General features: G+C 49.4%; 1 protein-coding gene across 2 annotated transcripts in view; it reads right to left on the reverse strand.

The window, feature by feature from the left end:
- Nucleotides 1-9,970: 9,970 nt before the first annotated feature.
- Srrm4 (serine/arginine repetitive matrix 4) overlaps nt 9,971-16,722 on the reverse strand; it is a 154,048-nt gene continuing 147,296 nt past the window's right edge. For both annotated transcript variants that reach the window (XM_026784030.1, XM_005344328.3), the window contains exon 14: nt 9,971-15,110. In XM_026784030.1, coding sequence (XP_026639831.1) covers nt 14,825-15,110 — 286 coding nt within the window. In that variant the 3' untranslated portion in view covers nt 9,971-14,824. The remainder of the gene's footprint in view (nt 15,111-16,722) is intronic.

Below are 16,722 nucleotides of genomic sequence, written 5' to 3' on the forward strand. Positions count from 1 at the left end.
AGAGAGAGAGAGAGAGAGAGAGAGAGAGAAAGAGAGAGAGAGTGTGTATGTCTGAAAGTGTGTGTATGTATGTATATGTGAGTGTGTGTTGAGTGAGTGTGTGTGTGTGTGTGTGTGTGTGTTAGGATGTTAGATCCAGAGCAAAGACTGTGTCACTTGCCCCCATCTTCTTAAAACTTTCACATGGGAAATACCACAATTAATCTTCAAAAGAGACAATCAAGAGAGAAGGTGACATCATTCTGAATTCCAGAAGCTGGGATCTCCCGGAAGAAGAAGCAATGCTTGGAGTCGCACAGGCGTGATAAGACAAAGACCCGCTGTCAAATGTGTTTTCATTGTATTGCAATGAGACCTGGAATCTTCCTCTCCTGGGATACCTAAGCGCCTCCTCCTCCATCCTCAGCCGTCATCATCAAAGATGAGGGAGGGTCTCTTGAGGGCGCAGGTTTCTGGTAAGAGTTTTGCCTCCTGCTCCATCACAACCCCAGGGGCAAAGAGCTTTCTTTGAGAAGCTGCGTGGCTCCTGGGGTTCTCCCACCTTCACTGAGACTCTAGGTCCAGGAAGACCCCAATCCCTGTCTTCTGTCCCTTCAACTTCTCAGACCCTCTACAGATGATGCTGATCGAGTCTACAGCTCATCTCTCCTTAGCAGCAGGCTTGGGTGTCCTGTTCCTATGCAAGGTCCTCAGAGATGCCATGCCAGGGGCACAGCAGTGTCTGTGTGAGCATTTGATGATCTCTGGGTTCGGTTTGCCCTGCCCTGATTAGTGTGTGCAAGTCACGGGACTTGGAAGCATACTGAAATATCCACAGTGGGTAGAAAGATCAGAAGGTTTCCAAGAAATCTCCATTTTACAGAGGAGGAAACTGAGACCAGTGTCACCACCATTTTGTGCATTCTCAAGCCAAGTCTACGTGAATGTCAAGCACAGATCTCTGCTCTGTGCCGTGAGGCCATGCCATCTGCTCCCCATGTGTGCCCAGCTGGTTCCCAGCCCTCCAATCCCAGCCAAGCCCAACAACCACGGTTGACCTTTAGATTTCTCAGTCCATTTCTTCCTCCTTCTCCAGGACCCGATTTTCTGAAACCGTCCCCCAGCAGGACAAACGACACTAGGTACACATTGAGACTGAGGAACCTGGCAGTGGCCTGAGAAGGGCCAGAGATGTGCCAGCTACAGGCACGTGCCCCCAGGGTGAGTAGCAGCTCGCAGCTGCAAAGACACAGTGCTCTACCCTGTCTCCACCAGTAGAGACGGAAGCACTGGATGGTCGGCTACTCTGCTCTTGTTCTTAAGCTCCTCTTCCGCATCGCTAGTTGTTAGTGACTCTCTGTCTTAGTCTGTGTCTGCTGCTGAGATAAAACACTGACGCAAACTAACTGTGGAGGAAAGAGCTTGTTTGGCTTATAGGTTACAGTCCACCACCAGCAAAATCCAAGGTAGGAACAACCTGGAGGCAGGAGCAGATGCAGAGACCATGGAGGAACTCTGCTTACTGGCTGGCTCAGCCTGCTTTCTAATACAGCCAAGGACCACCCAGTGGATTAGCACTGCCTAGGGGCTAGGCCCTGTCATAGAAACCATTCATCTGCTCACACACCTGGCAGCTGGAGGCAGCTTCTCAGCTGAGATGCTCTCTTGCCAGGTGACTCTAAGTTGCATCAAGTTGATGAGGATCAACCAGTGCGGTCTGCATCCAGGACACTGATGCCTCGGCTAATCGAGTTTTTAGGGTGGTGCCATTTGGCTTCCCTGCTGAAGGACAGCAAATGGCTGTACTGTAGGAACTCTATCTGCTCTGCTGTTCTAGGTGACCAACTTAGCACGTCTGAACATCTGACTGATGTCCTCTAAAATGGGGATAAGAACATCACCTGCTTTTTTATGATTCTCTAAAACAATAGTCACTGCTATGGCTTAGAGAGGCCCTCGGGTTTTAGCATCGGTTGCCAGGTCACGGTGCTATTTGCAAAAGGTGGGATCTTGAAAAAGTGGAGCTTAGAGGAAGGACTGCCTGTCCTTGTAGGCTGGCCTTGGAAGGGGTGTTGAGACCCTAGCCCCTTCTGGCCTATCTCTCCTTCTTCCCAGAAACCATGAGGTGAGCAGCTTCCCCTACCACAAGTTTGCTGCAATGCCATAGGCCCAAAGGCAACTAGTGGCTGAATAACCATGGGCTGAAGCCTCTGAAACTTTTCCTCTATATTTTTTTTTTCCAAGACAGGATTTTTCTGTGTAGCTCTGACTGTCCCAGAACTCGTTCTGTAGACCAGGCTGGACTTGAACTCATAGAGCTCCACCTGCCTCTGCCTCCGGGTGCTGGAATTAAAGGCATGTGCCACCACCACCCAGCTGAAACCTTTCTTCTTAGCAGGTTGCTTGCTCAGGCCTTTTGCCACAGTGATGAAAATCTGGCTAATACAGCACCTGATATTGTCAGCATGTAGTCCCAGCATGACATGGGGAGGGTGGCATGCCACGCAGTGAACACACGAGGAGGAACCCAGGGAGGGTGTGACCTGCTTGTTTTTCCTTCATTCCTTTCTCTATTGCATGCTTATGTGTGTAAACCACTAACCCGAAGACTAGAGATGGGATGGAGGAGAGGGAGTCTGGCTTTCATGAGTCTCAGGAGACAACCAAGCAGGTAGTTAGAATGGTTGCAAAAACGGAAGATCTCTGTGAAGGGAGCAAGCTTTTGATTAGCGTCCTCACTGGATTTTCTGCTGCCGAGGTTCCCATGTTCTTGGTACTCTAGCACAGAGGCCTCCTGTCTTGCAAAAAGAAGAGACAGGCACATTCTTACCTGAGACCTTTGCTCTTTCTGTTCCCACTTCCTGGAACAGTGTTTCCCGGGTCCCCAAACTCATCTGGTCTCTACTTACACTTCATCTACTCAGAGGAAGCTCCCCTAACCCTCGAGTGCCACATTGTCTCACATCTGCTTGCTTAGCTTTCTTCTTTGCACTTGCCACTAACTGGAATTACATTTTCACCTCTAATTCTGTTTCTATGTCCCTCTCCATCATTATGGAAAAGGGAGGAGGGCCGAGGGAGGAGGGAAGGGACTTTAATCTGATTGTTCATGGCTGTGTCACCAATACCTGGCACATAGTGGCACATAGTGTTGTGGTTGTCATTGGGCTTGTTTGTCAAGCATTTCCAGTTTCTCCTTCTGTGGAACCTGGTTTTCTCATTGCTGTGGCCAATTCCCTGGCAGAAGCAGTACAAGGGAACAGGGCTTCCACTCATGCTTCAGGGATACAGTCCACCATGGCGGTTGGAGTCACGTGGCTGGAACCGCAGATGCACGTGGTAGCCGCTTGCTACAGGGCACATGACAGCCAACTCAGAGGGCTCAGCAGGAAGTGGGTCCTCCCATGAAACTCATGTCCTGTCTCCTTGGGAACCTACTTCCTCCAGCTAAGCCCTTGAAGGTTCCCTTACCGCCCTAAAGTGTACTACCATCTGGGGACTGTGTTTAATACAAGAGCCTGTGGGGATGCTTCCTTGTGTCTCTGTGGTTGGGAGGAGCCTTGCAAATGCTTACAGCCAGTGAGTTGTGAGGAGAAAGGCCTACAACTCATGAAACGTCAATGTCTTTCAGTGCATCTAATAGTACAGTCATCACTCTCACAAGGGATGTGAACGGGACGCAAACCTTTGTCCCTTGGGACTCGTTCATTACAGCAGCCTCACCCAGCTGATTCTGATGGACAGACTTCTCAGTCAGGAACCTATGCATGTGCTGGTACAGCGCTGTTCAAAAGACCGTCCTCAGCAGGAACGCCCCTTGGACAGCAGAAGCTTCCAGACTCCTCATTTGACGAGATTTTGTCTGGCAAAGCAGTGCCCATTCCTCTGAGTTTGGGACATTTCTGATGTCCCTTATGCAGAAGGCGGCTCTGAGCTCCTTGGTCCCCTATCCCAGAAGCCTCTGAGGGTAGAACAAGAGCTGGTTTGACCAGTTGGTGACCATGACATCGGGCAAACGCTTTGGAAATTTCTTTTTTGGGGACTGGGAGTGACAGCTCCTGGGAGTGGACAGCCTGAGAAAATTCTCAGAGTCTGTGTTTGGGTTGGGGCTGGGAGAGCCTGGATGGCGTCTAGAGATGGAGAAGATGGCTCTTCGGGTGCCCGCTCTACTGATTTGAGGAGGCTTCCTTTGCCAGCTTCATTCTGGGTGACTATAAACCTAGTTAAAAGTTGAGGGACTTTATTAACATGGAAGGAACAGTAAAGGCCCTGGAGAAATGTTCTTTAGCCTGAGAGAGGGAAGATGGTTTTGTCCAAATACCCTAAGATTTCCTGTATGTTTTAATGGGTAAGAAAGGTGTAACCTTGTGCTGAATGCATGAACACACTAAATTGTGCTGGGAACTTCAGACTCCATACATTTCAAGTATGGATGTGTATGTGTGTGTGTGTTTGTGTGTGTGTGCCATTTCTATCCCGTTGTCCTTTTCATGTCTGTTTATTTGCAAGTGTGTGTATGTGAGTGTGTTCATGTGTGTTCTGGTACACATCTACACACACACACACACACACACACACACACTGGAGACCAGAGGACAACCTTGAGAGTGTCATCATTCTTCAGTCTGTCCTTCCTTTTCGAGAAGGTCTCTCTCATGGGCATCTGGGCCTCACCAGCTAAGACAGGTTGCCTGGCCAGAGTCACATGTCCTTTTGCTGTCTCCATCTCTCCAGTACTGGAGTTTGGAGCACACACGCCATACCAGGCTTGTCATATGGATGCTGTGGATTGAACGTATGCTCTCAGGCTTCCATGGCAAGCACTTACTGACTGAGCTATTGCCCCAGCCTGCTTTAGCCCCCCCCCCCAATTTCTAATAGGCAATGTGACTATTTGATGTGGTTGGTATTGCCCATTTCAGGTTTAGATGTGAGAGAGACCCAGTATTTGTTGTGGTTTGAGAGAGCATGGGGGCAAGTTTCTACGGCAAAGCAAAGGAAAGCAAGATGAAAAGAAAAGCCATTCGTGAGTTAGCCATTGGTTGGCCCTGGCGATATATCCCATGATGTGGAGACACAGTCCCAGGGTGTGGCAAAGAAGAACTGTTGTTCCACTTGATGGACAGGCACGAACAGCTCGCAGTCTTTCCATGAAAGCCCTGAATGACCCAGGTGGAAAGCATCGGTGGAATGCCTGGGGGTGGGGGCGGCAGAGAATGCCAGGCTCTTCTGAGTGGAGGAGACAGTATGGAGGGCAGCAGGTAGGAGTGCTTGCTCTTCCACCTTCAGCCTAGGTGACATGGAACCTCCCAGAAACCTCTTGTGAGTTTGCCTAGGCATTCGATTTTCCTGCTGCCCTCTCCAATCATGGGGGTCCATGCTCGTGTTGCCGAGTGCCTTGTGCACATGAGCCCCTCTAGTCTCCTCTGTCATTTCGTGAAGTTGGTCAAAGAGGCCAAGTAGCTCACACCCAGACCCAGTTACGAGGTAACAGAGAGACACTCATATCTAGGTCGTCCTGAGGCCTAGGTCTTTGGTTCAGCTGCTCCTTTTAAGATGTGTGTCAAACTGAAGCCCCAGGATAGTCCTTGTGCCTTGAGCAATGCCAGGTGGATGGTAGGTGTTCACGTCTGCCCTGCCGTCTGTGTTCCCTTTTTTCTCTCTCTCAGTACACACACACACACACACACACACACACACACACACACACACACACCAATAAATACACGTTAACCAGCTCCAAAATGACCAGGCTTTGGGAGGGAGCAGAGCTGGCAGCCCTGAGCAAATCCAATCACTTGGCAGTCGGTTACATGCTAGGCATAGTGTCCCTGCAGGGACAGGGAATGAATGAAGCAGAGAAGGCTCCTGCCCTCAGAAAGGGGCATTAAACTAACAAGAGAAGCAATTACGGGTAGTAGGGTAGCAGTTAGTACTCAGGAAAGAGCAGGAAGGAAGGGGTGGCTACTGGAGGTCAGGGTGGGGAACTGACTTCAGGCAACTGCAATCACTGCCTTGCCCCCATTCCATGCATACAATTATCCTGAATCCTCCCTTAGCTTCAGTTCTGTTTTTGGCTAATATCTACTCCTTGTCCAGCATCTTGCTAGAGGGTGCTTTCTTCACCCCTATGATGGCTTGTTTGGCCCTCTAAGGTGTAGTTACTCTCTGCCTTTCCCCATCCTCAAAGCTAGCCACATAGTTTACCACCAGTGAGACCTGGAGCAACCATTTGTGCCCCAGTTTCTGCAACCATGACATCGATGCTACCGCAGCATCTCCTGCGGATGCCATGGAGATGAACATGTGGGTAACTTACATTGACATCAGTGGAGCTCCCAGAAACCTGCCTGGCCCTTGATTGGCACCGTGAAGGTGCTGGGTGATCTTATGGCTTTATGGTCACCATGATTTAAGTGTGTCTTCCACCCTGGGCTCTGAATAGCATTGCGGGTAGTATCTTCAGTGTTTCCCACCCTGGCTTAATCCCAGAAGAGCATAGGGAGGTTTGCAGAGGCACGGATGCCTGACATTCTCCTCAAGCATACCTATTGTTTGGGGTGGGTCAAACATGGGTTTTTTGTAAAGGTCATGGCAATCTTAATACTCAGTCATGATTGAGACTCTGGTCTAATCCACTCACCCCTTTTAATAGGTTGAGTGGAGGGTTCTAGAAAAGGGCTTGATTTGCTTAAATGGTCATGCTGCAAGCTAGGGGCAGGAGTCTGGATTCCATCTCTTAGGAAGTTTTGTTTTCCAACATTCCTCCCACGCCTTGAATTGTTTCATTGGTTCTGCCCAGCAGAGAGGCTGCAGGCAGCCACGGGGCACCAGAAGCAGGAGGGCTGGATGCATGCTGTCTCTGCTCCATTCTTGAGCAGCTGCCAATCTGGTAAGGACAGAGCATCCACAGAAAGCAGGTTGCTTTCCTCTGCAGCCAGAACAGTTGGGACTAGGGCGATGGGGGTGGGGCTCCTGCCCAGACCAGTGGCTGGATAAACAAACATGTGATTTCCCCATAACTGGGAATCTGTGCTGGAGATTAAAAGGTGAAGGCCTCTCCGTGAGTCATGGAGAGGTGACGAAATTAGTCACAGGACAGCCTCCTAAAAAGCCACACTTTCTGAGAAGTCGTCTTATTGAAACCCTTCGCGGGTGGGGGACTGGCTCTACATTGACAGGGCTTATACACTCAGGATGAAAAATGAAAGGAAATCCCTCAGACCTGGACCCATTACCTATGCCAACTTGCCCCTGGAGCCTTAACTGGCTTAACTGTCAAATGGAGCACCCTGAAAGTGAGGCTCCAGTGTGGGTAAAGGGCACGTGACTATTAACTCATTGATGGGTCTTAATGTCCTGGTCACCAGAGAGCCTCAGAAAAGGGTATGCCTTCACAACCAGTCTATTTAGAAAGAATGAAATCAGTGTGTGGGAGGGGGTGGTGACCAGCCACAGCTTTACCTAAGAGAGGTCACCCAGTCTAATGGTTTCCAAGGCAGCTTTTCATTGGGCAAGACACAGGATGAGTGGTGCACATAGCTGGTTGTGTGTGTGTGTGTGTGTCTGTGTGAATGAGTGTGTGTGAGTGTGTGTGAATGAGTGTGTGTGTGAGTGTGTGTGAATGAGTGTGTGTGTGAACAATTGTGTGTGGGTGTCTGTGTGAATGAGCGTGCGTGTGTGTGAATGAGTGTGTGTGTGAACGGTTGTGTGTGAATGATTGTGCACGGGTGTCTGTGTGTATCCGTATATAATAGTGACTCACATGATATTTGAAAAAAATGATGCTATGAACACTTTAAAATACAAGATTTTTAACCTAGAAAGTAGACACCCTTGAAAACTGGAGGATGTGGCAATGCTGAGCAGAGATTCTCACCTGGAAATTGTGCATTGTGCTCCCCACGTCCCTACAGCCAGTCCCGCCCACTCCCACTTCCCACCTGCCCTGAATGGGGAGAGATGTTAAAGTTTGCCCTGGGAACCTTTCCAGAAAACCCCTGTGTTCCAAGTCAGCTCTGTTGGGCTGACCCCAGGACTCCCACTACCACACCTCAGACTCAGTACTGAAAATCTAACTTTGCTCCTTAGCATCAGTTGAATGCTCTTCCCTTTTCATGTATTTAAGGAATGGAAAGTCTTATTTTGTTCCCGTAGCAGCTAAGGGAGGTGGCTGCTGCGAATTCATTCTACAGATCAGCAAATCAGTCATTCAAAGGCTGTGGCCCTTGTCCAATGCTGTATAGCTTGTAGTCGAAAGACCCTAGGTATTTAGGATCTAAAATCTTTGTCATAACATGAAAGTGTCATGACAAAAGCAACTCAGTTTAAGAGGTTAGATATTTACAAATTCTGGCACTCTAGAGGAGAATTGGCAGCCTGTGGTTCTGAGTCAGCTTATCTGAATTGTGTCCTTGATTCTGGGTACTGTGTCTCTTGGGCAAGTTGCTTTGTTTTTCTAGGCTCCAGTTTCCATCTCGTGAGGAAGGAAGTCTGATGTTGGGGTTTCAGGGATGGCTTACAATGAGATGACCTGGAATAGGTTTTATGAGGGAACCCATAGATGCAACTAAAACCCAGGCCGGGTAGATGGCTCAGTTGATAAAGCATTTGGCTCACAAATGTGAGGAAGTAAATTTGACCCCAAGGCTTGGCCTGGTGTCCCACAGGTGTCACCCTACCCCTGGGGGAGCTGGAGACCGGCTAATAATCCCAGAGGCTCGCTAGGCCAGCAGGGCAGCGAGAGACTGTCTCATTTGAACAGCACCCAAAAAATGACATAGCCTATGCATATGTGTGAACACACATACCACACACGAACTTACACAAGGGTAGAGCTCAAGTGTTTACAGGTCTGTTTGAGAAACTGAATCAACACACTGAGCCGTGTGTGTGTGTGTGTGTGTGTGTGTGTGTGTGTGTGTGTGTGTGTCACAGCAGGTGGGCCATGAGAACTTCTTAACACTCCATCTTCCTTTTCACAGAAGACACAAGGTCACATATGAGAACATGATACCATGAACCTTTAACTAGAACATAGATGTGAATCCTGCAGACTGAAACCTTGGAAACCCTGGGTAGGCTGTGGCCCCTTGTAATCCTGGGGAAAGGACACAGCAGCTTCTCTCTCTCTAATGCGGACATTCTGTGCAGATGTGAGATGCTCAGGCTGAGCTGGGCTACTTGGTGATGCTCTGCTTTGGGATTTTTCAGATGGGAATCCCAGCCCCCAGTGTAGAGAAGCCTTGAGATGCGCCAAATCCCTGGAGCCAGTGTGGCAGAATCAGCTAGGCCCTTCGCCAGTGACCACTTGAGGAAATAACTTCACCTGGGGAGAAAGGCACAGTGTAGAGTCCTCATAATTTAGGACCCTTGGAAAGGATCCACTGAGGGAGAAAGGGACACAGCGTCAGGCAGACACCATTTCTAGGATTGGGAGTAACAGTTCCCTTCCATGGGCCTCAGCTTTATCTGAAAACTAACAATACGACCTTTGTCACCAGCTTAACAGAATAATCTTATAAGACATGACTTGGCAATGGACAATAGTTAGATTCAGGACATGGCTAAGACAGCTTGTTTTCCCCATCAGGACTCCAGGAACACTGGACTTGGAGAGTGTGAGTTCATCTCAGGATCCCTTGATGTGACCCACATCTCAGCTATTCCAACCCTTGCATCAAGCCCACCATCATTTCTTCCTTCCTTGGTTGATATCCTTCCAGCACAAGATACAGCCCCAGTGCCCATCAAAATGGAGTTCAGAGCACCAGAGCAGCGTTCTCCCCCTTGTCCTCCCCAGAACATCCTGGCCCTGGCCAAGTCCTGTTGCACAGCAGACCGAGGCCCAAGACCCACTGCTTCTACCCCCAAAGGAAAGAAAACCACAAAGGTGTACCATTGCTTTCTCTCTGGCTCAGCCTGTTAATAAAGGAGACATAATATTACGTGGCTTGAAAAAAAAGATTCTCTCTGTATTTTTTTTCAGTTGTGACTTTTTAATAGAAGTTGGTTCGTGTACAGGCATTTGAGTTCTTCAATTAATTTCCATCTAAATGAGGTTTTCGGGAGATAACCAGCGTTTTAGCTCGATTTGGGCTTAATTTGTATGATGGGGGCCTCTGTTTCTGCCGGTTCCAGTTCTCTGGTGACTCCAGCATTCATTGCCTGGGTGATAATTCCCCCACAACAGACAGCAGCACCCAGAGCTGAGAGATAGATGGTTTCCAGTGGCAATCCAAGGGGAGGGCTGGCTCCCCTCCCTTCCCAATACCACTCAATAAATAGGAAATAATAATAAATTATTAAATAAGTCATGTTCCAAGGGTAGTCTCACATCATGGTATTTACAATGCAAAATGACAACCACCAAACAAGAAAGGAATAAAGCCAAAAAATCAACTCACAGAATGAAAACAGGGAGGAACAACAAAACCCAAATACACAAACAGAAAAAGAAGTTGCAGAGGGTTGGTGATCATGGTGTCAATGCCATTGGCTCATCAGTGCAGAACGGAGAAGGGATAGAGTTCTTTAAAGTGTTGTACAGTGACGTTGTGTCTGGCCCAAGTCTCTGGTGGGCTGGCTAGCGGAGGAGGGGGCATGTGCCATTTTAATATCAAATCAAATTTTCTCCCCATCAGAAGGGAAACCAAAGTGACAGACACATGCCCATGAGACCATTCAGGATACACACAGAAGAGAAGGGGCAAAGGGAACCTAGCATGGGCTGAGGGTGTGACCCAGTTGCTAGAACACTGGACGAGTGTGCACGAGCATTTGACGAGCGTGCACGAGAACTTGGGTTCCACCCCCAGCGCCAAAGAAGAAATATGGCAGAAAGTTGGAAGCTGACCTTGAGAAAGACATAACTCATTGCTTTTTCCACCTTTGGTAGCACTCCAAACTTGTACTTCTTTAAGCAAACCCTTCTGGGAAAGAGAACGGGGCTGAGAAATGTAAGAATAGGGGCTCTCTGAGGCTGAGACCCAAACTTCTCCCCAACATCTCCATTTTATTCTGCTCCAGAAAAGCTGAGTCGCCTTCCAAGGAGGTCTCAAAGAGAGCCTGGAATGAATTCCAACTTTGGTGGACATGGATGGGGTTAGTCCACTTTCTAGCCACCCAGTAGGGATTCGGGTGCTATTTTTAGCTATTCCTAGGAATCTCCTTATAGCACTTCAAACCCCTTTCCTTCCCCTGAGTCTCAGTGGAACTCATTGTGTTTGTTGGCTCCCTTGGGCCTCAGGCCTACATCCGAATTCTTTGCCAACTACCCCACCTCACTAAGTGGGAACCCTGGTCTGCAGTAAGGTGATAATTAGCCCTATTGCACTCACGAGGAGCATGGCCACAGCGGGAAGGTCAAGGGGCTTTGGCAGTCTACACTCTCACCCGTTTTGGATGTTGGTGGGTGAATTACACCTTCACTGTGAGCAGTCTCCACAACACAGTGCAATAATCCACTGTACAAACACGACTATGGATTGCTTCCAAGTGGAGTTATTCCCCAGAAATGGAAAGTAAAGAGGGTAAGGTGGATAGATAGACCAGGGTTTCATGGTTCTAGTTAGCCAAGGTTAGCAGTGTCCTGGAAGGAGATCCATGTTTGCTAGGAAAGCAAAGCAGTATAGGGGAGAAAAGGAATGGGCAAGACAGATGGAGGAGGAGGAGGAGGAGGAGGAGGAGGAGGAGGGCAGTGCACCTAGCCTTAAGGTATCTAAACCAGCTTCTGACAATTGTTTCCAAGGGAAGAATGACGCCTTGCTTGGGTTAGAGTATGACAGCCATGTTAAAGAGTAGGGGATATAGCGAAAGTTTTACTAAATCCACAACTGGGCCAGGCAAGCTGACCTTGAAAGTCCATGGAGAATGACCACAGAAAGGGCAAGAGCTCGCTGTAGCCTGCAGCCAGAATCACTGCCAGTTGGTTAGGAAGGCAGAATTGATAAAGGTCTCCAGGACCTAGCTCCCAGAATGAGCTTAGAAATGACCTTTCTGGGGACGTCTGGCTGTCCCCTCCATTGGAAGTTGTTTTGTGCTACCCCAAATGGAACACAGGAAAAGGGCATTTGCTTTGGGTGTTTGGGTGTCCCCCAGGATGGCCCCTGCCCTCTTCACAAGACAGTGTTTGTCTACTGCAGACGATACAGGCACGTTTTCCAACCTCCAAAGCTGGGGGAGGGGAATTAGATAGCAGGAGGAGAAGCAGGTGCCTTTCGCTGATATCGGGAAGAGCACCATATCTTCCCTGGGTTTGTCCTGCCTTTCTCTCCCACTGTGAGCATCAATCAAACCTCGTCAAATTGACACCTTGTCTCCAAGAGCCATGCTAGTTAGTACTGAACCCTTCTTACCACAGGGTTTCCAAACCACGAGGTAAGGGCTCTCTGATGCGTGCCACTGATGTCTCTGAAGACTGGCCGAGACACGGCATTCTGACTCTAAGCAGTTAGCCAAAGATTTCCTGACTCTTTCACGTTTGCGTAGCTACATTCTAATGTCAGGCCCTGGACTTGGATTTAGGCTCATGGACTCTGTGGCTGACCTCATCCTTCAGATACAGTAGTGGTGCAGCATGCGTCTGAAGAGCCGAGGCACAGACCAGCACCTCACTGGTAGCAAGTTGAATAATGAACCTTGGGACTCGTATATTTCCCGGTCAGTTCCAGGATGTTCAGGGCTTAAAACATTCATGGGAAAGACCAAGATGCCTCTGACCTCTCCAACTGCAGCCATAGCAACAGGATATTTTTTTTTAAAGCACAAATAATTTAGAAGACCATCCCACCAAACACATACACATGATCACATATCTTGACACACAATCTCACCGAATAAATAAATAAATAAATAAATAATACTGCTAATGGTGAGAAAGAAGAGCTCAACACATAAATAATAAATAAATAAAAATAAATAAATAAATATAAAGCTTGCTAGGAGCCCTGGGCAAAATGGTCCCCTAGAGGGGTTTGAATGAAAAGAAAGGCTCTCATGCCTTCACAAGCTGTCCTGCTGAGGAGGTTCAGTGGCTCCTGGAAGCCTCTGTCTCCGTGAGGGAGATGAGGCAGGGTTGGCAACCTGTCAGGGATGAGGGTTATTTACAGTTGCTGTACATGCCCTCCGGGGGCACCGACTCCTGTGCCAGGCACCTGCTATCCGGCCTTTTGTGGTGTCAGCTTAGGCATCCTTGAGTCTTGGTGGGTGGAGTTGTGGTCTGGGCTGGAAGCCATGGTAGGAAGGCCAGTATGACCACAGGTGCTCCTCCTTGCCTACCAGATAACTAACTTCCCTGGCGCTCGCTGGACCCCTAGGCTGATAGGTTGGGAAAGATTGGCGTGGATCGATCATTGCTTTTAAGATGGGACCCCTTCCCCAGATGTTTTCCTTGGAGCAAGCGGGATGAACAACGCTGGGTCGTGGCAGCCATCGTGTTCCAGTGTCCGAAGTTGGGGGAGAACCTCTTTCTCCATGTGCCCTGGCCCTCAGCTGTTGCCACCACAAACTCAACACCTCCTAGACTCTGGAAAGCCAGGCAGCTGGTGAGGGGGATGCCCGTGGGTTTATTTTAAGGACCATCTCCCTGGCCTGCCTGTTCCCAATGTCTCCTGCAGACAAAGCAGCTGATGGTGTTTGTGTGTCAGAGGGCAGCTTGCCCTTGCCCTAGGGAGGAGGAAGGTAGAGCGGGGCAGCAGCAACGGCTTGACTTTCCTAAGCTGACAGCAATCTCAGAAGCCAGCAGGAGCCCCGAGCCAGGGACCCCTCAAGTCCCTCTATCAACAGGCTCTCTGGATTTCGGTCTTTCCCCACAACATTGAGCTACATGCAGCATCCCCGTCTTGAGAAAATTCCTGAGAGGCAAGGAGAATGGTCTCCATGTGAGATGGTAGGTGTCAGCCTGCCCTGGGTAGAATCCAGGGTGTGGCCGTCTGGGCAATGTGGAGGGGGCTGGCAGGCGCCAACTGGAGGGCAAGGGCAGACTGGCTGGCGCTGGAGGCTGGCTGCTAGCCACAGCAGCGGGAAGGCTCAGCAGATGGTTCCGTGGAATCACGTTGGTGCCAGCTGCTGGGGAGGAGGTGAATTTGGGGAATAGGGCTGTGGCCCAAGGTATGCTGACTGTTCCATCATCTCCTTATCGTTATGGGGTTACAGGGCCCTATGTAACGGTCTCCACAAAGCTGGAACCCGCTGCAGTCCCTTCCCTGACCAGGCTGACAACATACTAGGGGGCAAATTACTTGACTCTTTGCTGCTTGGAATAACTACAGATGCCATGTCCAATCTTCTCCGACATCTACCTTCCCTGCTGATGTCCGCTTTCTCCCTGAAGGACTCAGGAGCTCCCAGCCTTTGCCCATGTTGGGAGGTGAAAAGCCCTGAGGTATTTTCTTGGACTTCACCCTTGGTCTCCTCTCTTTCCAACACTGGGATCCAAAACGTGCAGCCATGAGACTGAAGGAGGGGAGAAGGAGGTCGGGGTGAGGGATGGATCTACCCTGGCCTCCAGTATACAGCCTGTGAGCAGTGGATGGGTGGAACATGTCACCGCGTGCCTTGGCCAAGCTTAAGCTTTTGAGTCATGGATGGTAGCTTTCCACAGGTGGCCTTCTCCGTCGGCCCAGGTGACCCTCAGGATGATGCTGGTAGAGGCTCCTAGCAGCTTGGCAAAGGAACAAGAGTCCCTGTATCCCATCCCACCTTCCCAGGAACGCACAGAGGACATGAGCCAGAAAGCCTTCGTATCTCTCACCAGGGAGCTGGCATGAAGAGCAGGTAGTAAGGACACAGGCAGAGCACAGAGGGGTCGTCCCGGTGGGCAGCTGGCTCGAAAGAGGGCCCTTGCTTAGCGCCTCGTGCTGGCATAGCTTTCCGCTGAGCTGTAGCTCAGGCTCCGACTCCGACTGCGGCTCCGGGAGCCCAGGCTGAGGCTGCGAGAGCTGGAGCTGCGGCTGGTCCGCGTCCTGCTCCTGGTCTGGCTCCTGCTGCGGCTCCGGCTGGGACTCCGGCTCCGGGAGTAACTGCGGCTAGCAGAGCGGCTGCTACTGCTGCTGTACCAGGAGGAGGCGCTGCTGAGGCTGCTGGATGAGGAGGGGCTGGGTCGGTAGTAAGGGATGGGGCGTTTGCGGGCACTGTAGAGATCAGAGATTGGATGCGGTGAGGGCTCAGCTCTCAGGGAGCACCAGTGCTGTTCCCAGAAAAAAGCAACGTCCTCCCATCCCCCCAGTCTCTTAGGGACAAAAAAAAAAAAAAAAAAAAATAGACAAACTCCAAACCCCAACAAAACCACAACAAATTCCTCCATTTCTTCTCCTCTCATAATTCCAAGACCAAAGAAAAAGCCTGTTCTAAGTTTGGATGCTCACCTTACTAGACCTGGATGGAGGTGGGAGGTCCTTGGACTTCCCACAGGGCAGGGAACCCTGATTGCTCTTTGGGCTTTCGAGGGAGGAGGACTTGATTGGGGGAAGGGGAGGGAAATGGGAGGCGGTGGCGGGGAAGAGACAGAAATCTTTAATAAATAAATAAATAAATAAATAAATAAATAAATAAATAAATAAATAAATAAATAAAGAAAAAGCCTGTTCTATCCTGAAAAAGCGATAATGTCACTTAAAAAAAAAGTCAACCAATCAGTCCTGGGCTCAGAGTTCCCAGCTGGCAGCACACAGTATTTGCATCAACACTTTAATTGAAGTTTTATTTTTCTATTTTTACTTTTACTAGAAACTCCTATTTGTAGTAGGTTCTATTTCTAGGAGGGAAAGGCTGGATTTTCCATTTACTGTAGTACATCGTTTCTTTTTTTGAAATAAGTGTATAGAGTGTGCCTATGGGGAGGGGGACTGTGGGAAAGGGCATACTGAATTTTAAGGAAATGAAACACATCCATGACTGTGGATGCTCGGATGCTGGGGAGAGAGCACTGTGGACCATGTGAGCAGGCAACCCCATCCATCACCCCGGAGTCTCCTGTTCTTGTCTTGCCTCCTGATCCTCTGCAGGAGGGATATAATTGACTTCCAGAATTCCTTCCCATGTGGGTCTCTTGAATGAGTGGGATGTCTGGAAAGATAACCTAGTTTTTTTTTTCCTTGGGGGTGGGGCGCATTCAGCCATTTCCCCAGCTTTTGCGACCTGAGAAATTCAGTTTCTCTCAGAACCTTAACCCTCTCTCCCATCAGCTTTTCTCCTCAGATACCTTAGCTGCCACAGGTCACACCCTCTACCCAGTCTGACTATTCAGTCAATAATGATAGAACACAGTGTGTCCCATGTTTACATTTACAAGGTGAGGTCACATCTCTTCATCCCCTTTCATCTCCTCCACATGACACTCCTGGGAGTTATGCCCTGTCTTGTGGGTGAGAAAACAGTCCAGAGGAGGGGAAAAGATCCAGGTTTCCTGGGGAAACAGGTCTTCATTCAAATCTGATGGTGCTCTTCATTCACCAATGGCTCCACTGAAGCCCTTGGAAATCCCAGTAAGATCGTTTGTTCTATCTGAAGTTGGTTTAGATAACCACAAACAGTTTAATTGTAACCTGGCATCAAAGTAGGCTAGGTTGCAGGACTTCTTCCGTTGAAGAGGGACTTCACCACCAGACCACCCTGCCCTATGGTGGTCTGGGCCCCCCTTTTTTAGAACCCTCTTTTCTTAGCTTATCAGCACTAGCTGGTTTCCTAGCCTCCAGGACACCCCCAAGGCTGCACGCTACTCCTCAGATTGGTCCATTGTCTTTC

Source organism: Microtus ochrogaster, chromosome 2 (assembly GCF_000317375.1).
Source record: "Microtus ochrogaster isolate Prairie Vole_2 chromosome 2, MicOch1.0, whole genome shotgun sequence".
Taxonomy (NCBI): domain Eukaryota; kingdom Metazoa; phylum Chordata; class Mammalia; order Rodentia; family Cricetidae; genus Microtus; species Microtus ochrogaster.